The sequence below is a fragment of the Eubalaena glacialis genome, chromosome 7 (assembly GCF_028564815.1).
Source record: "Eubalaena glacialis isolate mEubGla1 chromosome 7, mEubGla1.1.hap2.+ XY, whole genome shotgun sequence".
Classification (NCBI taxonomy): domain Eukaryota; kingdom Metazoa; phylum Chordata; class Mammalia; order Artiodactyla; family Balaenidae; genus Eubalaena; species Eubalaena glacialis.
This window is the reverse complement of record NC_083722.1, coordinates 38,513,001-38,537,626: the sequence shown is the minus strand read 5'-3', so window position 1 is coordinate 38,537,626 and position 24,626 is coordinate 38,513,001. Positions and strand designations below refer to the sequence as shown.

Here is a 24,626-nt window from a genome sequence, read left to right as displayed (position 1 = left end):
ATGTAAGGAATGAGCCTTGATTGAATTATGGATCCAAAAAAAAGGTTCTGAAATTAAATATGAGGCCAATTGAGTAAATTTGATTATGGGTTATATATTAGTATTATGGAATTGCTCATTTTCTTAGATGTGAAAACGGTACTGTTGTGTTTTTTAAGAGAATGTTCTCAGAATATGCTTGCTAAAGTAACTGGGTGAAGTGTTGTGATGTCTGTAACTTTAAAGTGATTCAGAAAAATGTGTGTGGTGGGAGAGCACAGGCTCATACACAAATTAGGCAGATAATCATTGGTCAGTCTGGCGGATATATAAGATTTTACTGATTGTAATGATTTTTTCCATTTTCCTGTAGATTTGAAAAGTTTCAAAATAAAAAGTTGAGGAGAAAATCTTATCTTTACTTCAGAGCCCAGCTCAGATTTTGTCTCATATGAAGACTTCCTTTTCCCAACCATACTATCTAGAGGTGATTTTTCTCTAACTTTTATGTTTATCTTAAAACCTGAATGCCACATGAGAGCTACCTGAGAAGTTGACTTTTTTAAATATTATAAATTCCCAGACCCCACTGTAAAGATAGGCCCGAGAATCTGGAACCACTGGTTTGAATCACTTATTCTGTATTTATTACATAAATTTGCTTATCTTTTTCCTATATCCCCACCTAACCAGTCGGAGCTTAGCGCTAACCCTTGAAAATGTTGCTCAATCCTTTGTGTCCCTCAGTGCTGGCACAAAGTGCCATGTGCCTTCCACACAGTAGGTGTTTGGAAAATATATGCTGACTGTATATGTTGACTAATTTGTTGATAATCTGAAGAGACTACCAGAAACTTCTCTATAATTTTGAGAGATTTAAAAAAAAGAAACCTGGCTGATAAAAGTGCTTAGTCAGTACAAAAGGTCCATTAGAAAACTGTACAGGTTTTAGTTCTAAAACTACAGGTTTGGTTTACAGAAATAACATGTTTGTTATCAGCAAATGTTTGGAATTAAGAGTTAACAGTGGTATCATAATTAAGTTTTATTACCTCTGCAAATGGATATATAAGGATTCTAGTACTTGTTCTCTATAAAAATACAGATACCCAGAGTTACAGAGAGTTGTTGGTACTGGAACTGAGGTGATGGGTAATGTGGAGGCTAGGTGTTAATGCAAGAAAGAAGAAACAAGTAGAGATTTTAAAAATAAGGACTTTGAATGATTTTTGTAAGCTTGAAGCTAGTTTTAAGTATATAAACAGTAATAACAGCTAATTTTTTCATTGTTTACCATATGCCAGAGATTGCTTTCTTTGAAGTATTTGTAATCCCTAAAACAGTTCTTCCACGTAGATACTATTATTATTAATTTATAGATGAGAAAATTGAGTCTCAGAGAAGTTTTTCATGGGCCCAGACTCACACAGCTAGTAAGCCGTGTGGGCTCCAAAGCACTTGCTGGTAATGTGAGAGGCAGGATAGCTTATGATTAAGTGTAGCTTCCCTTAGTTTGAGACTTCATGAGGGAACGGCATGGAAAATGGGAAAACCTTTTATAGCATTAGTTCTTTGAAAAGAAAAAAGCAAAAGAGAAAGGGGTTAGGGGAAAGGGATTGATCTTTACCAGGGATTAATTATACAATTGCTCAGGCCCACAGGGAGAGTATATAAGAAAGGAATGTGTATGAGCCTTGACCGGTATTCAAGAAATGCAATATCATGAGAAGTTATTTTCCTGCACAGAAAAAAGTCTTCTAACCTGTCTTTAAAGTATATAACGTATTTATGTGTATTAAAATAGCTGAAATAAACTTTTAAAAATTTATTTATTTATTTATTTATTTTTGGCTGTGTTGGGTCTTCATTTCTGTGCGAGGGCTTTCTCTAGTTGCAGCGAGCGGAGGCCACTCTTCGTCGCGGTGCGCAGGCCTCTCACTGTTGCGGCCTCTCTTGTTGCAGAGCACAGGCTCCAGACGCGCAGGCTCAGTAGTTGTGGCTCACGGGCCCAGTTGCTCCATGGCATGTGGGATCTTCCCAGACCAGGGCTCGAACCCGTGTCCCCTGCATTGGCAGGCAGATTCTCAACCACTGCACCACCAGGGAATCCCTAAACTTTTTTACTTTGAATTAAAATTTTGATTAAATACTGTCTCTTAATAATAAACAGCAAAAATGCTCTAGTATTAATACATCTAATTATCCACACATTTTTAAAAAATATTTCATTGGAATGAACTACAGCAGTGATATTTTTAGGTAAAGCAAATTTTTACTTCCATATAGTAAGAGTTAGAACAAACAAAGCTACATTCTGGATAATAAACTGGTATGGGGAGTCTGTGTGCAACTGCCATATCCATTAAATTTACTGTTCTATGAAACTTAACACAGTAATTCTAAACTAGTAAAACTGGTGTTAATCATTGCAGAAAAAAAGGTAAACGAGCAGTTAAGACATAATTTTAAAGATTAGAAGGAAAAATTTACCTGTTGACAACTTAAAAATACCATTTTAGAAGTTCTAGATAAATGACATAGAGAAATGATGTCAAGATTGTTAAATTAAAATTATACATTATATTTGCACAGAAGTAAGATTAATCAGTGGAACAGAGTTTAAAAACCAGACCAAGCATAAATTATATGTTAGTATTTGATAAAGGTGACATCTCAAATCAGTGCAGAAAAAATGGACTCTTCAGAATATATTAAGGCAGTTAGTTGGTTAACCATTTGAATTTTGTTAGATCTATATACTGTGCTGTATGCCAAAATGAATTCTATATGGGTTAAAGGTTAAATGTAAAAAAAAGATATATGAAATCAGTTGAGTAAAATTTGGTACAACCATATAATAAAATCTTGTGTACCATTGAAAATGATTTAAGAGGGACTTCCCTGGTGGCACAGTGGTTAAGAATCGCCTGCCAATGCAGGAGACACCGCTTCAATCCCTCGTCTGGGGAGATCCCACATGCTGCGGAGCACCTAAGCCCGTGCACCACAACTCCTTAGCCTGCGCTCTACAGCCCGCGTGCCACAACTACTGAAGCCCGCACGCCTAGAGCCCGTGCTCCACAACAAGAGAAGCCACCACAATGAGAAGCCCGCGCACCGCAATGAAGAGCAACCCCTGCTCACCACAGCTAGAGAAAAGCCCGCGGGCAGCGACGAAGACCCAATGCAGCCAAAAGTAAATAAATAAATTGGGGAAAAAAAAGAAAAATATTATTTAAGAATATGATTGACATACAGCCAAGTTCATGATATGTTAACACCATATAGTAGTGTTTACAGCAGAATTTCAAATTGTAAAAATAAAAGGAATATATGTATACTTAGGAAAGTTTGGAAGAGGAGTTACGGGTAATTTTTGTCTTTTCAGTATTTTCTTCCAGGAACAATGAAATGTACTGCCCAAGTGCAAGATTATTGTTTGTCTGTTTTTTTAAAATTCTGCAGGAGTAAAAGAGCTAAAGAAAAGACAGCTTGAGGACTTCCCTGGCGGTCCAGTGGTTAAGACTCTGCGCTTCCACTTCAGGGGGCGCGGGTTTGATCCTGGGGAACTAAGATGCCACATGCTGCATGGCGTGGCCAAAAAAAGAAAGAAAAAAGACAGCTTGGCAGAAAGGGAAGATATGGTGTGTTCCTGAGGGAAAAATGGAAAGACACAGAAGATCAAAAGCAAATGGAAAGTTAGGCACCTGAGACAAGAAATAATTCAGAGAATTCTAAAAGCAGTACAGTATGTCATTTCACTGAATCAAAAAGAGAAATGTAGCTGAAATCAGTAGAACTATACAATAGAACATAAAAAGTATATCCAGAAGTGGAGGATGGGTATGATGTGCTTAAAGAGCCAAATAAATGCTAACTCAGCAGTTAGATAAGGGAGATTCCATACTAACTATATGTCTCTTGCCCTTGTATAGCACTTAATGATTTTTGAGGGCTTTTCCATACATCCTCATTGAGAAAGGATTGCCAAACTTGGTAGTGGCCAATATCATCCCATTTTTATGGATGAAAACACTGATGCTTAAAGGACCTTTTCTTGGTGACATGGCTTAGTAACAAAGCCAAAGCCAGAACCTGCTTTGCCTCAATCTAGTGGGTGGTCTTGTCATCATATCTTGTTGTCATCTTAGACTTCCAGGGAGATAAGAGCAAGTTATGGGAAACATCCAGTGATTCTAGTCAAGCCTGACAAACTTGATGCAAATAAATCACTGCTATTACCTAATATCTACCCAGCATGGGTATTTTTCCCCACCCACCCAAATCTTTCAAGGCTCTCAAAGGTGAAATTTTGCAAGTGTTGATAAAAATGAATGACTTTTTAAATGACCACATTAAAATGAGCTATCATATTTCACTTAATCAAATTAGCAAAGATGAGGAAGATTGAAACACTGAGTGTTAGCCAGAGTTCTGGAGAATGGATGCTCCATGCTGCCCAAAGGAGTATAAATTGGTATATTTATAGAGGACAGTCTGGCAGTACATATCAAAACCTAAAAGTTATTTACCTTTCTTCATAGCAATTTTATTTCTAGGAGTTTATTCCAAGGAATAAATGGAGTAGATGGAGTAGATGCCCAAAGATATATCTGTATGTATTTTACCACAGCTTTGATTTTTGAAGTTTTTATTTCTTTCTATATTGACTGATGTTTTTCATTGAGCATATATTGCAATATAAGCAGTAAAACACTAATGCTATTTTTATTCATGGAAAAATATAACCCTTCTATCACAGGATTCTTGCATTATGACTATAACTCCTGTTTGATAAGAACTGCAGCAACAAAGACACTGGAAACTACTGGTTTTCCCTTTAATTTCTGACAAGCAATAGAAGGAAAAACTTCTAAAATCAATAATGGATGAAGGCAGGATGGTTTGGGGGAAGCAGCGTGATTAGATGAAAAGAATATGGGAAACAAAAGACCTAGATTTGGAATCTATCCTTGCCTCTTAGCTAAAGTTGTGATTTAGGCCAAGCTGCTAACCTTTCTAAAGCTTCTTGTTGTAAGTTTGTTTTTCAGCAGTGAAGTGAGGATAATTACAGTCTTTCTCCTAGGGTTGTTTTAGTTTCAAATGAGATTAGATTTGTAAAAGTTCTTCGCAGATTCCGTGGTTTGGGAATAACAATAATCCACTTTATCAAGTGCTGTGTGCCCTGCATTGTGCTAAGCACTTTAAATGTGTTGCCTTATTTAATCCTTATATCAGTCCTGGGTGGTTAATGGTTATTATCCTCTCTTACAAGTGAGGGAGTTGAGACACAGACTTAGCCTGCCCAGGGCCACAGTTATAAGAGATAGAGCCATAGTTAGAAGTCATATTTGGGGAGCAGTGTAGCAAGAGGTCTCTAAGAAGTATTCATCTCACCAGTCTGCCAGAGTTCTTTGAGGAAGACAGCAAGTATGGGGGAAGGGAGAACCCAGTGGAAATAACTTACTGACATAGGTCTCTTTTCTTTGCTAAATTATTATGGGTTTGGGGACATACTGTAGGAAAACTATGAGATTTAGAACTATTTAAAACTATGAGATTTAGAAATATTATGAATAGATTTTATATGGGCTTAATACTGGAGTGGTCTCACTCAGTATTTTTAGAAATAATCTAGAAAAAGGAAAACCAGAAAGCCTTAAACAGTCAGAAAACAGAATTTCTTCTGAGATTAGAACATTAGGGGTACACGTGCAAAGGGAGTGAATAGAAAAGCTTCAGTGGAGTTGGTTTAAAAAATACATATACCCAGAGTACATTTTGAAGATGGCAGTCTGTTAGCTATCAGTTAATAATATCCTAGGAGATCTCCTAGATATTTTAGATTGTATCTATCACCTCTGTTGTCTCTCCTCTCACCTTCACCCCTTTTTAACCTTCTATTCGCAGAGATGCTGGGAATCATCACCAGAGAGCATATGTGAAGCAAAACTGGAAAAACTGTTCACCTTTAATAGAACACACTAGCAGAGTTCTCATTACTATGAATTAAGAAAACACAGTGGAACTAGACTAAAGTCAAAGTAGTTAAAGAAATGTAGTGGTTTTCACATAAGAACAGACTGAAAGGGCTAGGATTAGTCAGTCTGGAATGAAGGTTTGGCAAAGATATAATTACTTTCTAAATTCAAGTGTGGAGTATAGATGAAGGGTAGATTGGTTCATTTACCAAATTCTGTGGCATCCTACCTCATCTTTACCTCCTGGCTTTTACACAGAAAGGAGACATGGCCCTGAAGTATAAAAGGATCCTACCTTTTAGAAGATCATACCCTTGTGTCATTAACAGTCTGAAAGCATTATGCTTTTGAGATACATACGAGTTAAGTTTGCCCCCACCCTCATTCCAACGAGATTTTCAAAATCTGAGTAGTTCGATTGCAAGATACTGAACTTAATTAACTACAGATTACATTTCCATTATCTTGTTTTCTTCATAAATAATTGATTAGAAGAAATTGCAAGTGAAAAGAAGAAAATACATAGACTTATTATCTAGATTATTTTGGATTAATACTTGAGACGATTATGTTCTAGGGAGAAACCAGCATGCCCTTTTTTAGGTGCAAAGAATATGTGGAGAAAATCCCACTATCAAAGATTGTATGCAAATCTTCCAAGGTGGGGAGATTATGGTGCTAAATGGTTTTGCTGTTCCAGGTCAGCAAAAATAAGACTTAACAAAATAGGGGCTTTCACGGGAGGCTTATGAAATGAATAATAAAATGTATATTTGTGTAGCTCTTTAGAGTTTAAAAATGCTTTCACGTACTGTGTGGAAGTGATGCGTCAGCTGGCTTGCTGGATATTAAGCTTGTTTTGCTTCACAGCTATACAGTCTGAGTTCCATTATTAATATATTTCTAACTCCTGGTTCTTTTCTGAAGCAGTCTCTTCAGTGACTGTTAGGTGTACCAGGGGTGTGTCATGATCCTTTGTTTCCTATAGTTGTACATTGCTGTGACTTTTAGATCTGTGTTGGCCACGAATAGTTTTGTAGCAATAGAGAACTATATTGTTCAAGTGCTTTGCTTATTTCTTTCTTTCTTTTCTTTATTTTTTTTTTTCTTAGATCTGTTCTGAGGACCAAGATTCAGTTGGGGGATGGTTACAGAAATGAACCATGGTAGGCAATAAAAATATACATTCAAAGTTGAATAAAACATCCATCCTGCTCTGGTATATGTTGAAGAATTTGGTGTCGGTCAGTTTACTTCTTAGGTTTCATAGATCAAGAGAGTTTTCTTCTGTCATTCTAGGATTGTAGAAAAATTAGTTTATAGGGGACTTTGGTAAATGATGGGTTAGGTAATTTCTTAAAGTGTGTGCCATTAAGCATTAATCCTGAGACAGTTTCTTGAAAAAAGGAGTTTTGAAGCCAAATTCTTTTGGGAAAACTGCAAATTGAGTCCTCTCCTGGAATTTCATGGTACACTCTGATCCTATTCATTGAAACATTGTTTGTAATAGTTAAGTTAGAAACAACTTAAAAATTCAAAGATAGAGTAGAATCATAGAATATTATACAGCAGTTAAAAAGGAATGAACTAGATAGATATGTCTTCCAATATGGGTGGATTTTTAGAAGGTTAATTAGAAAAACGTATTGCAGAATGAGAATGATGTATATAGTTTGTATGTTTCTTAAAAACTGTATGCTTTTATAGTATACCTGTATAGCATAAAAGCATTTTTTAAAGTCTAAAAGGCTTCATACCAAGCAGGTCATGATATAGTTACTTGGAGAAGTGACTGGGATTGAGTATGATGGATCAGTGTCCTTTCTTGCCTTATCTATCAGGTTTGAATTTTTTTAGAAGGGAAATATTCATGTATTATTTATAATAAAATTAACAAGCATTTTATATGTATTTAGTTAAGTGCTCAGCAAGTTACTTTCTCTTTCCTCATTGGAGATATCTACCCTGCTAATTTCCAAGTATATCTTTCTGTTTACTAATTCATCGTATATAAGTTAAACTGAAGTTTGAGCCCTGGTATTATAGACTAGGAAGAAGATGTTTTCATTATAGTCTATTACAGTGAAACTTTTTCACACATTATAAGGAATAAATGAAGTAACTTATACAATAAATAATCTAGTCTCTGCAAATTCTTAAGAAATCAGCTTATTCAAATTTATTTTGTTTTGGTCCACGAGATCTTTTGGAGAGCAACAAAGAGAAGTTCGAACTTAGTTCTTGAGCGGCTAGTGAAGAGTTGAGAAGCAGCTCAAGTAGATGGAGTGAAACATAGTTCAAAACCAGTTAAGCTTAAAGAAGCAGACCCCCTTTTGGCCTTTCCAGTGTTAGTAATGCTTTTTCCAGTTTCATGGATCTTCTTTATCCTGTTCTCCAGACTTGATTTTGACTTTGACATCTTCTGAATCAAACTTGAAGGCAGTGGTGGTTCTATTTGACTTTACCAATTGCTGGGGATCAATTTTAAGGGGCTGAATTTTTTGTGTAAATATGTAAATATGTTTTTCTTTAAGAAAGGGTAATCCTGAAAAAGCTGTAGCCACATTATCAGGTTTTCCAACAGAACATTCACTTTATTTCCTCAATTTGCCTTATGTTGTAAGAGCTATTGTCTGAAAATTCAAGATTTCATCAACTGTGAAAGTATCTCTTCTTTAAAATTATGTTTTCAGGCATATGTGTTGGCTCCTTTTTTGAAAGGGGTCACTTTTATACTTCGTGCAAGTTAAAACAGGGACTAAATTGATCGATCAATTTTATGCTCAAAAATGTATTAATACAGGTTATGAAGTGATTCAAAATTTAATGCACATTACAAGTGTTTATTGGCACCTCTACATGCTTGCATGTCAGGAAGTTCAGAGTATTAAAACACGTTGCTGATCTTAGTGACATAACTTCGTCCTAAAACAGTGTTATTATGCAGTCCTTATGCATAAAAAATTGCTAGTGATATGATTCTTCCACCAGAACACCAAGTGGAACTCAGTACCGTATAAACTGTGAAAGTGCTTAAGTAGGGTGAATTTCAGGAATTTTGTCAGCAGTTGGGCAGCCCCCGCGGATGGAACGGCTGCTGGGCAGGGTGTCATTACCTAGAAGAAAGGTGTGAGGCCTCCTGCTCAGGGCCCCCCCCCCCCATTCTGCCTAATCAGCAAATGCCTCGCACGTGGCAGTCACTCAGGAGGAGGAGGTGGTGTTCACAGTGGTTGTGCACTGCTGGGGGACAGTTAGCCTTATAGCCAGTGATATCTTGGTATAACTTTGAGGTGGGGGTTGAGGGTGGAGCATAAGGGAGAGAAAGTGAAAGAGAGAACTTACAAAGGAGAACTTGAGCAGTATAAGTAAATTTTTTTTTTTTCTTTTTAAGTGCAGGTGACTTCTGGTTTCTAACTCTCATACGAGCATTATAGTTGTGATTCTCATTTCCTAGTGCTTAATTGTTGCAGGAATATATGTGTCTCAGTTTTTAAAACCATATGGGCTGGTTTTCTTTAATTGACAAATTGAACTCTTTGCCCCCTATGTGTCTCTGTGGATAAACACCACCAAATTATTTTACCACCATTTAATATGCAGAATTGAACGTGAATGTGGCCAAAGTCAGTGGATTTGATGTCTGTTTATGAATAAAGCTTAAAATTATTCCCTAGTAACAAGTTTATCAGCGTTCTTAGTGATTTGGTAAAGACAATTTAAATCAGCACAATTCCTCTCAATATAAAATCACAGAAATGTTTTAAGATGTCATTTCTTCTCAGAATAAGAATGAGAGCTGTCTGTCAGTCCTCTAGTTAGGAGAAGGTTCTAAATCATGTACATTCCTGTCTTCCAGGATTTCTCCCTGATCAAGCAGACAGTTCAGGATACACAGTCCAAGGATGAATGTTCACCGTGGCACTGAGAGCGACAGGTTATTGCGGCAGGAGGCCAGCTGCCTGATGGATGAAGCCTCAGCTGCAGCCCAAGAAAAAGAAGCAAATAGCCCGGCTTCTTCTGGTCTTCAAAATCTTACTTATCCTCTAGGTCCCAGGAATGATGGTACGATGATTAGATCTTGACTTAATGTGGAGGGCTTTCTGACACCTCAGCACCTATTCTGCCCAGAAGGCATAAATGTTCTTAATAAATAAAATATCCAGTTAATTAGCTTTGCTTATATACCACAATTACATAAAGCTATCACAAAAAACCTCCACTTATTTAATCAGTTTAGTACATTTAACTTGGTAATGGTATAAGAAAAATGGTCTCAGGTTTGGAGTCAGAAGACAGATTCACATTCTAGCTCTGCTGCTTATCAGCTGTAACCATGGATGAGATCCTTAATCTTTCTGAGCCCTGCTTTCTTAATCTAGAAAACAAGGTTGTTAATAATTCTTCTTACCTCACACGGCTAGAAGACTGTTGAGTTAATGGATGTGAAGGCTTTTGGTAAATTGTCAGGTTCTTTTTAACTTTTAATAAAAACAATAGCAACAATAATAATAGCAATTACCATTTATTGAGCACTCACTGTGCTAGAAACTTTACTTTTTTTAGATCAAGGGTGGCCAACTATGGTCAAATCTGAACCACTGCCTGTTTTTGTAAATAAAAATTTGAAACACAGCCATCATGCCCATTTGTTTACATACTGTCTATATGGCTGCTTTCCTGCTATAGTGGCAGAGACTATGACCCACAAAGCTCAAAATATTTACTTTTTAGCCCTTCACAGAAAGTTTGCTGATCCCTGCTTAGATTAATCCTCCTGTTACAGATGAGGAAACTGAGGCTTCAAAAGCTTAGGCATAACTTGCTCAGGTTCACACTGCCAGGAGGTAGGGGACTGGGTGGAATTTAAACCTCTGTCTTTCTGGCCAGCGTTCGCTGTTGTTTTATATATATCAATGGACAAAAAAGCAGAGTGTGACTGCCACCCTAGAGTGCCCCATTACGGAGAATTTATGCAATGAGTCTTTTTTCCTACTCACCCATTTAAGCAGGGTGGAACCTGAGGCATCCTTCAGGAATCAACCCAATTTAATTGCGTCATAGCTGGGGGAAAATCAAGTGTTCTAAAGAACTGAATAAGTTAGGTACCTACTTTCATTTTTAAGAATAGCACTTTGAGTGTTGAAAGCCTGTCTTGGTGATTAAAGCGTTTCTTGCTACAGGCTTGCCCATGGATTGTGTAGAAACTTAGCTCTTTGTAAGTTGAAAATTTATCAGAAGCTCTAGGATATGATCCCTAAACAGGTTTTTGGTCTAGATTTTGGTTTCCTTTTCTCTAGAAGCAAATGGGGAAAGAATTGAGTGTACTCTAGCTAACAATGAATTATTGTATACAAACTTAAAATACATGAAGGGTGGGAGTGAGACATTAAGTTGTATCTATAACATTTTATTTCTTTCCAATGTAGGAAAATGTTAGCTAGCCAAATCTAGGTGATGTATACATATTGTATTAACTCTGCTTTGATATATTTGAAACTTTTCATTAAATAAAAAAACATTATTTTAATATATTAGGAGAACTCCCTATTTAAAAGAATCTTCTAAAAAAAAAAGTACAGCTATATAATAAAAACAGCAAACATCAATTAAAAAAAAAAAAAAGAATCTTCTGGTAATCCTTTTGAAAATACTTTCCCCTGATTCTCTTCTGTATACATCCAGATTTCATATATTTAGTTTTAAGCCTGTTTACATGATGTGGTATTAATACATTTTTAAGTGCTCTCACATACTTTATTTCAGTTGATGGTTAAACCAGTCCTGTGAGGTAGGTGGAGTGAACATTATTTTCATTTTACAGATGATGAATCAGGTTTAGAAAAATCAAATAAATTACTTAAAGAAAATGGCTCTTTGGTGATACTAGGACAAAAACTCAGATTCCATGAATGAATCCTAATCCAAGACCATCTGCACTGGAACTTTTCTGTTGAGAGCAAGACCTGCCTGTTCAAAAAACGGTGTTGGTAATGTTAGGATTCTCCTATGCATAGTGAAAATGCATTTTTCAGTGAATTTCTAGGAAAAGTGACAATTAGAGACTATCACTATCCTTTCTGGAAAATAACATTTAGAAATGTTTTTTAAGAATGTGGAAAACAAATAGTTTTGGCTAACAGAGTTATCAAGTTCCTTAAATAAAACACAGGAAATATGAGTGTTATTTAGAGATAGAAGTGAAAACGGAAATAAAAAAGCGATGCCTCTGTGAAACAAGACTAGGGAAGGTTAAGCAGTATGGCAAAGGATTGCTTGTTTTCCACAGAAATGCTTCTCTAGTGTTTAATTATTTTTAACCATGTGTGTAGTTTACTTTAAAATTGTTTAATTGTTCTATTTTAAAGTGTAGGCATTACTGTCTTCATTCTCCCCTCCCCAGCACACACACACACACACACACACACACACACAGAGAAGAAAAAGTTCAGGGGGATCCAGTATGAGTCTCTAGTTTGTGTTTTTTCTTTACGTGTTTTAGGCAAGAGTTTTTGCGTAAGGATACTTAAAGTTTGGGTTTTTTTGTTTGTGTAATGGTTTTTGTTCTTGTTTTTTTTTAAAGAGGACAAGGTTTATTTTTCCCCAGGGCTTTTTGCTGTCAAGTTATTTTGGTTTGTTTGTATGATCTTTTAGACCTTCCACTTGACTCTGCCTCTCAGCCAGCAAATCTTCAGTTCCCTCACATGATGCCACTTCCTGAAGACATCAAAGGCTCTTGCTTCCAAAGTGGGAATAAACGGAACCATGAACCCTTCATCGCTCCGGAACGATTTGGAAACAGCACTGTGGGCTTTGGCAGTAACGTTCATTCTCAGGCACCAGAGAAAGTGACACTTCTCGTAGATGGCACACGTTTTGTTGTCAATCCACAAATTTTCACTGCTCATCCGGATACCATGTTGGGAAGGTAATTGATAATAATTTCCTTCCAGATTCACTCTGTTCTCTGTGAATAGACATACCTGCTGTTTGCCTTGCATTAGATTTGAGAATAAAAACATTTCATTGCTTATTTTTCTACCTTCATACTTTTGCGAGACAGAGGACATAAAAACCTTATATGTGTTGGTGATTTTGGGGGGTGGGTACTTTCATTTACAAAGCCAGTATAGTGAAATGAGCCCCCCTACAAAAGGGAGTGCAAAAGGTCCAAATGGTGTCAATTTCTAATGCCTCCACTACTGTTCAAGTTTTCTGAAACTGGATCTTTGTATCTGGCTGTTTTGTTTGACGATTGCTCTCTTTATTCTTCGTGTTCCTTCCTCTGTGTTGCTTCATTCAGACTATAGTCTTACCCTCCCCTCACCATCTCCTGCCTCCAGCTTTTTAGGGTTAGAGTTTAGGAATGGAAGGAGTCTACTGAGGAGGAGCACTGTCCAGGAAGTACTTGCAGAGCCTGGGCTGGGAGTTAGGAGATCTCTTTCTGACCAACTGTAGACCTTAACATGAAGAGCAAATTGGGATAAGAGTAAAATAATTTGAGTGTATACACACACAAGCATTTGGCTTTTGAGGATTTCATCTAGTACTTGAAAGTGGATCTAACCTCACTCCGACTTTGAACTAATTTGAACTGAATTAGAAATCAGAATGGACCACACTAACTTGCTGAATTTTAGGCTAAGTGGAATCTAGCTGTTCAAATATGTGTGTACTTAAACATATACATACAAATTCATGATGAACCATTTTTAACCAGAGCCAAACCTATATATTTCTTAAACATCTGAATTAAGATTAAGATAGAACATTAAAACATTTTCTAAATTGGCCCTATATCAGACTTGACTTCATGTCCTCAGTCTTGGTATCGCCACCATTTCCCCCCAGGCCCTTCCAAAAGGGCATTCCTGAGGGTAGGCTGTCTGTCTGAAGTAGGTTGCCTCCAAAAGTAGCGCTCAAGAAAAGAAAAGCAAGCATTTTCTGGGTAATAGACCCCTTTATCTACATGGTTCATCAGCTGAGTCAGCCGAGGTCATGAATTCTGAGTTTCTTAGGTTTGTTCTGTCCTGTGGCTACTTAAAGTATTCATAAGCCTAGCCAGTGAGCTTACAAATGTGGGCCACTGGTCACAAGGGGGACAAACTAAGAAGCTGAGAATGGATTAATGCAGATGCATGCCACTACTGGATGAATGACTCTGAGGGGGGATTATATTTATGGCATGTTGTTCACTATTTTGATTCAAAGCTGTCTCGGCTACACTTCAACCAAAACATTCCAGAAAAATGTCAGCATCCTTTGAAGACTACTTTTATCTAAATGGATTTCTTATGTATGGTGTAGTGATTTGGAAAGCATGTGAGTCTTTTTCAGACCTTGGAAAACAGCCAGTTCAGGGTGGAGGATAACAGTTTTGAACAGTTGGACAGCAGGGCTTCCCAACAGGTTAAGGAAGGAAAAGGCAGTGAGTCCCCAGTGGGCCAGCTGAAGATACCAGCACCTGCCCTGTCCTGGCTTCTCCTTCCACAGCTCCTACACAGACATGCAGCAGGAGTAGTAGACGTCATGGGGCCAGTTTTACTGGAGGGGATCTGAGAGAGAGAGGAAGGATGGGAAAAGATGAATATAAAAGCAAGACTTCCTCCCTGTGCCCTCATGAGCTCTGAATTCATGCCCAGAGCAGGCCTGCCTCTCTGAAATATGTCAAATTGCTGATGATCCTAATACCTACCCTCCTTTTCTACTTGACCTGAAATTCCCATCATTAGTTACTCCTTGGATTGAAGAAGGGCATTTTTTCTGGAGTTACGCCATTAAAATCTACCAGGAAAGGGAAAGCAGTAACATCTGCACCTACTAATACAGATTCATCTATCAGATTAGATATTGAAAAGCAAAACTCAGAGATATCGAGGATGGTGTGCTGGATAGGTACATGTTGATGGGTGAGGAGAAGGAGACACTGTCTTCCTGAGCTGTCGGTGCGTGGGCAGGTTCCTGGGCGCTGGGGAGGGCGTGAGAGGCGACTGTCACACACTCCAGAGACTTTCCAAGGGCCAGCTCTGCAGGTGCTCTTCTACTTTCTTTGCTGTCACAGAAGCTCACTACGGTGAACTGTGAGGGCTTGCTGCTTTGTTCTTCCTTGCACTCAAACACTGAAAGCAATTGCTGCCTTCTTTTCCTATCTGAAGGGAGTTTCCTAAGACTTGAGTGTGTCGTATAGGGGTTGAGTCCTAGTGCTCTGTTTTTAACTTACACTGAAAGAGTGGAACGGAGTCTTCCAGAATGAGGTGAAGAAGGGAGAAGTCTCATCTGTGAAGGATCCTGCTGCAGCGGGTAACATTGTTGCCTGGGTATCTTTCAGGATGTTTGGACCAGGAAGAGAGTACAACTTCACACGGCCCAATGAGAAGGGCGAGTATGAGATTGCCGAAGGAATCAGTGCAACTGTATTTCGAACGGTGCTGGTGTGTAGTGGCCTTCTTGTTACATCATCTTCCCTGGGGCGGGGGGGGGGGGTGCATGGTCAGAAGCCTTGAGAGTTCCATCAGACTGTGTTCTGACTTTAGGGTTTCTCATTTCTAGTTATTGCCTTTCCCGCTTTATTTTCTGTTCCTATAATTCTTAAGTCCTTCTTGCTTGTGTGCGCTCAGTCAGGTATCAAGTTGTGATTAAACATGTCAAGGTGGCCAGGAGCCACTTTGCTATCTAATGAATCACCAACTTGGTGATAGTTCTAGTAACCCACCACTTTAATAGAACCAGGAATGAGTAGGGGGTTGAAGAGGGAATTTTTCATGTTGTTCTTTGCCTACATTTCTTCTTCCTAATTTATTTATAGGATTATTACAAAACTGGTATCATCAATTGTCCTGATGGCATCTCTATCCCAGACCTTAGAGATACGTGCGATTATCTCTGCATTAACTTTGACTTCAACACTATCCGATGTCAAGATCTGAGTAAGTACAGGAGAAGCTGCCAGCTGCGTTTGAGCAGCTGAACTTTGAGTGTGCTTGGAATTGACATTTTTTATTACTAAACAGAAAGCGTTTCAAGTGTGGGTTGAAAATCATCTGTAGAGGCAGAGACGTGGTACTAACCATTCCCTCTCTTGTTTCAAAGCTCTGTGAGAAGTGGAGTAAACAAGAGAACATGTAGTGGGTTCTGAGTCTAGCTTGACCCCATGAGTCACCAAGCTAATTGCTTCCCCTCTTGGGACCTTGGTGTCTCAACTCTTTAACAAATAAGGATACTGATCCTCAGATATGAGGGAAGGTTCACTAATAAAGTCATACAACATAAATTGGCTGGGTTCTTCTTACAGTTTATCATTATTATTAACTTAGTGTTTAAGTGCTTTATATATGTGAACTTGCATAAGTTTCACAATTAACCCGTGAAAGATAGGTGATAATCTCACTTACCAAATGAGAAGATGGAGAAATTAGCTTTTTCAAAGCTCTAAACATTAAAGCTGGGATTAGAACTGATTGTCTGAATATAAACTCCATGCTCTTATCATTACCTAGGCTTCCTAAAATGATTTTAAAATTCTTTGAAGTTCATGGTACATTTCCCTGCATATTCCATGAAGTTCTCTAGATGTGTGGTGTCTCTGCTGAGTCTAGTACACACTTAGAGCAAGTCCCTTGGTGTCGCCAAACTTTAGATCACTCCTCTTCTGTGGTACTCTATGAAGTTGCGGTCCAGAGCATCTTCAGAATAGGTACTATAAAGAGTCATCCCCAAATGATGGTTCTGTCTCTTGTAGAATTAATGTTTATGTTCTGACATTGCATGTCAAGAAAACCTCAGTTGACTAGAATGCTCAGCGTTTATTAAACAGGAGGAGATTGGTAGAATGTGAAAAGTATCTAACATTATAGCCTTGGAGTAGGAGACATACCCTGCCTTTAAATGGGCCACTTCTCTGGACCTTATCAATGATAGCAGCTGTTACCTCATAGTCTTTTCACTCCAGTAATACCTGCATTTGAGCAGAGAGGATGTTCTCTTGCCTTTTGTCTCCCAGGTGCTTTACTGCATGAACTGTCTAATGACGGCGCTCACAAGCAGTTTGATCACTACCTCGAAGAGCTGATCCTGCCCATCATGGTGGGCTGTGCCAAGAAAGGGGAGCGAGAATGCCACATCGTCGTGCTGACGGATGAGGATTCTGTGGACTGGGACGAAGACCACCCCCCACCCATGGGGGAGGAGTATTCCCAAAGTAGGAGCCCCTTGCATGATGTACCTGTTTCCAACAAGAAATGTGCTGCCCAGAGTGGCGGCTAAATCCTAGAACCAGTGTGACTGTCGCTGTTGAGCTGGTGATGAGCACACTCACCTGGATGGGGGTCTTTCCTGCGGGGAGCACAGGGAACATCGTTATACTTCCCATGCCTACCGCTGGTGTGTGGTACCGTGTCAGTACTGCGGCAGCACATTAAGCAGTGGTGTCATTCTTCTCTCCATTTGTTTCACTTTAAATCCTTTTGAATTGGTAGTAATTCAAAATTCAGAAAATACAAAAGGATATACATTGAAAAGTCTTATTCCCACCCCGCCTCATCTACCCAGTTTTCCTCCTCAGTTTCTTTTATATTCTTCCAGATTTATTCAGTGCACATACATAAGCAATTACATGTTCTTTTCCCAAATGATACCATATTGTAGAGACTGTTCTATATCATGTCTTACATTAAAAGCTTCCACAGTCTTTTTTATGGCTGAATAGTATTCCATTGCATGATTGTGCTATAATTGATTTAACCAGCCCTTTTGATGACCATTTAAGCTATAAATTATAAATAATGCTGCAGTGAATATCTTTTTAAACAAAGTCTTTCACACATGTATATCTCTATAGAATAATATTCCTAGAAATGAAATTTCTGTGTCAAAAGCTTTGTGCTTTTATGATTTAGATAAAATTTGCCAAATTCTCTTTCATAAAGTTTGAGCCAGTTTATACTCACAAGACAATATATGATGGGTTTGTTTCCCATATGCTCACCAAGACAGAGTTTCACTGAACTTTTACCTTTGCCACTCTAATAGGTGAAAAACAGCATCTCACTTGAGTTTTAATTTGCATTTCTCATTTCATGAATGAGATAGAACATCTTTTTAAGAGCCATTTTCATTTCCTTTTCTGTTAACTGTAATCATGTCTTTTGCCCATTACAAAATTGGATTGTTAGTCTTTTCCTTAATGATTTGTAAAATCTCTCTATTTGTGACCACTCTCTTTATAGATATCAAGGAAATTAGCCCTTTGTAATATGAGTTGCAAATATTTTTCCCAGTTGGTTGTCTTCTTAGCTTTGTTTAGTGTTTTTGGATAAGCAGAGATGTTTTTTTATGTAATCAAGTGTATCAGTTTTTCTTTTATGACTTCTAGGTTTTATGTCATATCCAGAAAGGTCTTTCCTACCCTGGGACTATGAAAATTTCTTGTATGGTTTCTTTCTTATGGTTTATTTATTATTTAACATTTGATCTGTGATCCATATGGATTTTTTGGCATCAGGGCTCAGGTCATTAGTCTGAAGCTGTTAGCTCATCTCCTTCCTCTTACAGAGGTATTCACTCCGTGACTAACCCCAGATTTTTTTTCCCCCAGTTCTTTATAGCTCTAAGCTCTATAGATTTTTCAAATATATTGAGAATCGGGATGTCGCTAAAACAGTGTTAAAGGAACGGGGCCTGAAAAACATTCGCATTGGAATTGAAGGTAAAGAACATCCCAGTCAATATTCAGCTTGCATGGCTCATGGAGTAGGTTGGATCTGTGGCCACAGCTTTTGTCCTTAAAACCTGGCTTCCGAGGGCCTAGAGAATAGACACACATGGAAACTACATTCCTACCCAAGTTTGAAGATTCCTATTTTTGTTTTAGTTTGCCCTTACATTTCCTTGTCATTTTTTTTTTTTTTAAAAATAAATCACCAAGCTCTTTGAGCACAGGGGTTCTTTTTTTTTTTTTTTTTTTTTTTTTTTTAAATTTTATTTTTATTTATTTATTTATTTGTTTGTTTATTTATTTATTGCCGTGTTGGGTCTTCGTTTCTGTGCGAGGGCTTTCTCTAGTTGCGGCAAGCGGGGGCCACTCTTCATCGCCGTGTGCGGGCCTCTCACTATCGCGGCCTCTCTTGTTGCGGAGCACAGACTCCAGACGCGCAGGCTCAGCAATTGTGGCTCACGGGCCCAGTCACTCCGCGGCATGTGGGATCTTCCCAGACCAGGGCTCGAACCCGTGTCTCCTGCATTGGCAGGCAGATTCTCAACCACTGCGCCACCAGGGAAGCCCCTCCTTGTCATTTTATTTCCAGTTGAAAATGCTTTAAAGCAGCTGTAGGAATAAGTTCCAGTTTACTGCCTCAGGATAAAGAGCAGTGAGGACTAGGCACCAGGGGGGTAAACGTAGCAGGGCTCGTGGGCTCACCAAGTGGGAGGGCCAGCCGTTTAGCCAACAATCTTGGTGAGGATCTTCCTGGGATCTGGAAGGGTCCTTCTGAAAACTATAACTTGGAGACTCATTTTATTCCACTACATACCTTTGGGGAGTGTCTGGATATATTGACCAAACTGCTTTAAATGATTTGAGCAATGGCTCCCAACCTGTGGTCTCCGTGGAAGGGTATTGGAGACTGATTCCCGGAGAGTGCTGAAGCCATTCTGGTCTCCCCTCCATGGGTCTTTGACTCTTGTGTTTTGCTACTCTAGCTGTCTCAATATTGCTCACAGAACCCGTCGTTGTGTCCGACTTAGGTTGGAACTTAACGTTGGAAGAGATTTTTGAGATCATCTATGAAACCTCTTTCTACTGTGTCCTCCTTTGTCTCTTTGGAAACCACAGGGACAGAGTGACAGGGATCACTCCATTTCCCACAGTAGCCCATCAAACTGTCCTACCATGAGAATATTCTTCCACATATATAATAGATAACCTCCTCCCTCTTCTGTCGTCCTTCTAGTTCTAGCCTGTGAAGATACATACTCTGAATAAGATATCTCCCATATCCCTGTGACAGCCTTTCAGATATTTTAGGCAGCATCCCAGTTTTTTCTTTGGGCTTAAACATTTCGCATTTCCTTAACTACTTCTCATACAGGTTGCCCTCTATGCAATAGCATTAGAGGACTAGAGTAACCATGCCCCAGTAGGATTTTTGTTCTATAGTATTGAAGCCAGTAAAATAAAGACTTCTGAAATTAGTAAGAGGCTTCTCCCCCTTCCATTAGAAGGGATACAATTTTTGTTACTTCCCTTCTAAGGACAAGACCTACTAACCTGAGCAGGAGAGAAGCAAGCATGTAGGTGGCTGGGCCTCGGGGAACGTGGTCACTTCCCTGTAGTTTTCACATAGTCTTGGGATTTGGGAGGAAATTCATGTGGTTAGGAAGAAGGAAGTATGGAAACCAGAGCAATTTGCTGGGGTCATGATGGCTTTTTTCCCGTTTCAGGTTATCCTACCTGTAAAGAAAAAATTAAGAGGAGACCTGGTGGCCGGTCTGAAGTGATCTATAATTACGTGCAGCGCCCCTTTATCCAGATGTCATGGGAAAAAGAAGAGGGAAAGAGTCGCCATGTGGATTTCCAGTGTGTTCGAAGCAAATCCCTCACTAATCTGGTAGCTGCTGGAGAAGATGTCTTGGAGGACCAAGAGATATTAATGCACCACCCGCCCCAAGTGGATGAACTTGACCGGCTAAACGCCCCACTTTCTCAGATGGCTTCTAACGACTTTCAGGATTAGGGGCAGCTGTGGGCCCCTCTGCCGGCCTTTTCTCTGTCTGGGATGCCCATAGCCAATCCTCCCCATGGTTTGTCTCACACTAAGTAGGAGACATGCTTCTCCCCAATCCTTTCCTTTTCTACCATAATTAATGTGTGTCCTTTTCAGTAAGTCTGTGCCTCCAGCAGGAGATGAAAAAGCACTCGCTGGTAATTAAGCTACCAGCTTTGCAGCAGCCCTGGTAACTTGAAAATTTTGGGTCTGGTGCTGTTCACCGAGTCTTTGCGTAACTGCAAAAGCAGGAAGGGAGGTGAAGACTCCTATTGCCTCATATTCAGCAAAGCAGTTCTCATCCTTTACACTCTGTTCTTGGCTTTTGTTTGTTTTATTTGGTTTTATACTAGGCAAATTACTTAGCAGCAAAGGGACCAAACTTAGAAGGAGACAATCTCTATCTTCTACAAGCAGGCACTAATTGGATGCCCATTAGAGGTTCGTGAAGATACCATCCTGGTGGCCTCTGTGCCCAGGTTGCATCTGGGAAGAAATAGGCTCTCATTCAAAATGTCCAAAAGGAAATTCTTAGGAGCTTCAGTTCAGTTTTTTTTTTTTTTTCATTATTGCAATGAACAATCCAAAACCTCACAGATTCTTTGACAGGAAGGATAATGTATAACAATGTTCATGAAACCTTTTTAGCTTCAAGGTTTTTGACCCTAAACAAATTGATTATTCATTTGGAGTGAAATTCACACTTTGATTATCCTGGCTTGGAATCTGGTGTGAAGCCATAGGTCTTCACCCTAGGCCAGCACGTGGCTGTGGGTATGGCTAGGAGACCTTAGATATGGCTTAAAAGGCTTTCAAGATGAGGGCAGTGATTTCTCAGAAGTGCTCAGTTTCTCAGTAGAAAGACTAATAAGAGCTCGGTGGGTAGGACTGGGGGTGAATCTGGGTGGGAAAACGTCACCTGCCTAGACTTTGTCTCAGTGCAGGGTTTTTCGTAGTATATTCTTTTCATACTATGGAATATTTTTAGGTATCAGGATACTTTAATTTTTGAAATAGCCTATCAGCTGCTCACACTGGGTAAGAAAACCATACTAATGTCATCTCCAAAGGAAGAATGAGTTGAAGGGAAATTAGGCCTAGTTATTTTGATTGATCTGTCAGCTCTGGGTTAACAGTACATGGTGTGTGACGACCCAGATCACTCCTCTCGGTACTGTAGCACCTACCCTGATGTCTCCATGGCTGTTAACAGTAGAGCTAAATTTAGATTCTAGAGTCAGATGTGTCTTGAGACCTTTCCCATTTTATGGTAGAGGTTGGCCTTCCAATCACCTACCCTGAGCATGTACAAAGAGACACATAGTTTCCTTCAAGTTCTCTGAGAACAGGACTGGTTTTCTTAAATTCCATTTCCACGGGATACTATAGGGCAAGCTACTTGATGCTATTTTATGACCGCCCTAGTCAGAATTCTCCGAAGGTAAAGTCAGATTGGGTGTTGACAGCTACTCTTTCCAGGCTTGAAGAACAAGAGTGTTCTTAAGGCGTGTATTCTCTGCATGTGACCAGGGCCAGTGTCACAGGGGACATCAACGCTCTGTTCCTTATTCAGAAAAATTAGTAGTAAGGGGTTAAACCGAGCCATCCGCCAGCTACAGAATTATTCTGATTATCATTGGCATCCATTTGTAAGGCTGATGGCCAGGGTTAATGTTTAGGGTTAATATTATTTTGTAGCCAGGGGTAGTTTTATTCCTGTGAAAAGAATTGGCTGTTTGAGGTCAGGTTTGGCTTTGACCTTACTGGTACTACATTCATACCCACGACCAGCCAGGATAATTGTTTAATGGTGCTTCCTTTACACTTTGTGGTTGACTTCCATGCCATCACAAAGGAAATTTAACTTTTGTGTAGACTATAATAAGTATGTATAATTTCTGTTTTATAGCTTAATATAACATTTAAGGGTATACATGTCTCAGCTAACACTCTAAAACTTATTAGTCATTGCTTAGGTAAAAAGCTAGGTATGAAAGTGTGGCATGTACTTAACACTTTGTTCTATGTAAATGATGAATTTCCTCCGGCTTTCAAAAACTAGGTCTTTTTCTCCCCCAAAATTGGGTTAATGTGCTTTCGGCCCCAACCCTTAGGGTTCGAGTGAGCTGGAAATCTGTGGAGGTAAATCTGCCAGTATTGCCAGGTGGTGGTGACGGAGGGAAAAACTGGGCCCACAGGTTCCCTCTGGTGGAGAGGACATTTCTTCTGTACCCCACACCCTTCCAGCCTGGAGCGCAGCATCACTGTAATGTGGTGGCTCCTTTCAGCCACAGCTGCTCTGTTCCCAGGGCCAGGACATCCTGTGGTGGCAGGACCTCGCAGTTCTCGCAGGAACAAGAGCTGGGTTGCAGTCATTCCCTTCAGAGTCATTTACTGGCCAGCTGGGCAACAGGTATTTCTAATTAAAAAGGTGAAACTCAGGTTGGTGTTTTTTTCCTAAGTGCCTAAATAAGTAAGCCAGGCTGTTTATACAGAAACATTTTCATAAGAAAATGTTTTTACCCAGACTGTCTTATTCAGAGGTATCTATCTCAGCAGGCCAAGATAAACCTGAATTTGAGGTTTAGGATCTGAGTTTGTGTCTGTATCATATCACGTATTGTTGATTAGGAAACATTTGCCATTAAGGAATTGGGAGCAGGCAAGGAGACAGTGTTAAAATGTGTCTGATGAGATTACTTATTGGTTTCTCCAAAGTGGAGAAAAGGTATTAAAAGAATGACAGTAAAAAAAAAGGTAAGGAAGCTAGAAAGTAGCTGGATTTATTGCATGATATGCAATAGCCAGTATTATTTTGAACTAAATTCCATGTGAACCTAATGTATACAGGTCTATGAAAATACTGTGGCATAAGCCCAGGAAGGATGGATAGTGTTCCAGCAGGTCCTTCTGTTAAGTAAAAACAATCAGAGCACAGGCTTTAAATTGTCAAAGTGTGATGGGGAGCCTTTATCGAGTAATAGTCAATAGAAAGTTAAGAATCAGTTAGTGATTTATTCAATGCCACTTCTTGCCATCATTTTGAAATTGTTAAACTGGGCATAGTTCAGAAAGCAAACCTGATACCTTTATGGGAGATGGAGCCACATCCGTGCTCTGGGTGGGATCACCTCTGCAGGAGAACATTACATTTTCTCTTAAAGGCAAAATGCTTGTAGGTTTTGCCTCTTTACTTTGTATTTACTTTTAAAGTTGCACTTGTTCACCTACCAGTGTTTACGAAATCCTATATTTGGGATGCTTTTTCTATAATAAAATGTTATCATTTGTGTCCATGTTGTTGTTGTTGTGTTTTAGCAGAAAATAATATTGGAACTCAAGATGTTAAAGGGGACTGAGTAGCAGCACCCGGACTGCCCAGGAGAGGCTCTTCCCTACAGCAGCCGGCAGGGGTGCGGCTGGCCGGGAGCCTGTATGTGCTTTTCCCACCCTGCTATTTCTTAAAATTCACAGGTTCCAGAGCCATAATGGTCTGCTCTCTTGAGTTTCCGGTTAACTTGCATTCAAGACCCCTTGAACCCTCAAATCCAGCCAAGTAGTACCCCACAAAACCAAATGTAAATTTGAAAGGTAAGATGACTCACAAACTTCTATGTTCTACTTCTTTTGGTTTCAAGCAAGTGAGGAAGCATGGCAGGCATGAAAGGCAGCTAAGAAGGTAGGGCAGGGTCCAGGCAGGTCCCTGGGAAACACTGCTGTGGGGCACCTTGCTCGTCCTCTGCTCTCTGATTCGGCCCTCTTCTAGTCAGGTGCCTCCTGAGCTCCCCTCAGCACCCTTGGCCTGAGAGCTTACTGGTGACACTGACAACTTGAAGGGGTGCTAAAGCAAGCCAGGGCCTCCCTGGCAGGCCTGCCTTTGTCAGCACAGAGGTTAAGAACATGCTCTGAA

General features: G+C 39.3%; 1 protein-coding gene across 6 annotated transcripts in view; it reads left to right on the top strand.

Annotated features, from left to right (window-relative positions):
- Nucleotides 1-24,012, top strand: part of KCTD20 (potassium channel tetramerization domain containing 20) — a 106,202-nt gene extending 82,190 nt beyond the window's left edge. For 3 of the 6 annotated variants that reach the window (XM_061196311.1, XM_061196307.1, XM_061196310.1), the window contains 7 exons: nucleotides 9,817-10,022; nucleotides 12,612-12,885; nucleotides 15,286-15,388; nucleotides 15,763-15,883; nucleotides 16,957-17,154; nucleotides 18,550-18,660; nucleotides 20,394-24,012. In XM_061196311.1, coding sequence (XP_061052294.1) covers nucleotides 9,863-10,022; nucleotides 12,612-12,885; nucleotides 15,286-15,388; nucleotides 15,763-15,883; nucleotides 16,957-17,154; nucleotides 18,550-18,660; nucleotides 20,394-20,686 — 1,260 coding nt within the window. In that variant the 5' untranslated portion in view covers nucleotides 9,817-9,862 and the 3' untranslated portion in view covers nucleotides 20,687-24,012. Of the gene's footprint in view, nucleotides 1-7,072; nucleotides 7,127-9,816; nucleotides 10,023-12,611; nucleotides 12,886-15,285; nucleotides 15,389-15,762; nucleotides 15,884-16,956; nucleotides 17,155-18,549; nucleotides 18,661-20,393 lie in introns of all 6 variants that reach the window. The other 3 variants (XM_061196309.1, XM_061196308.1, XM_061196312.1) reach the window with 2 other exon arrangements.
- The last annotated feature ends 614 nt before the right edge of the window (nucleotides 24,013-24,626 follow it).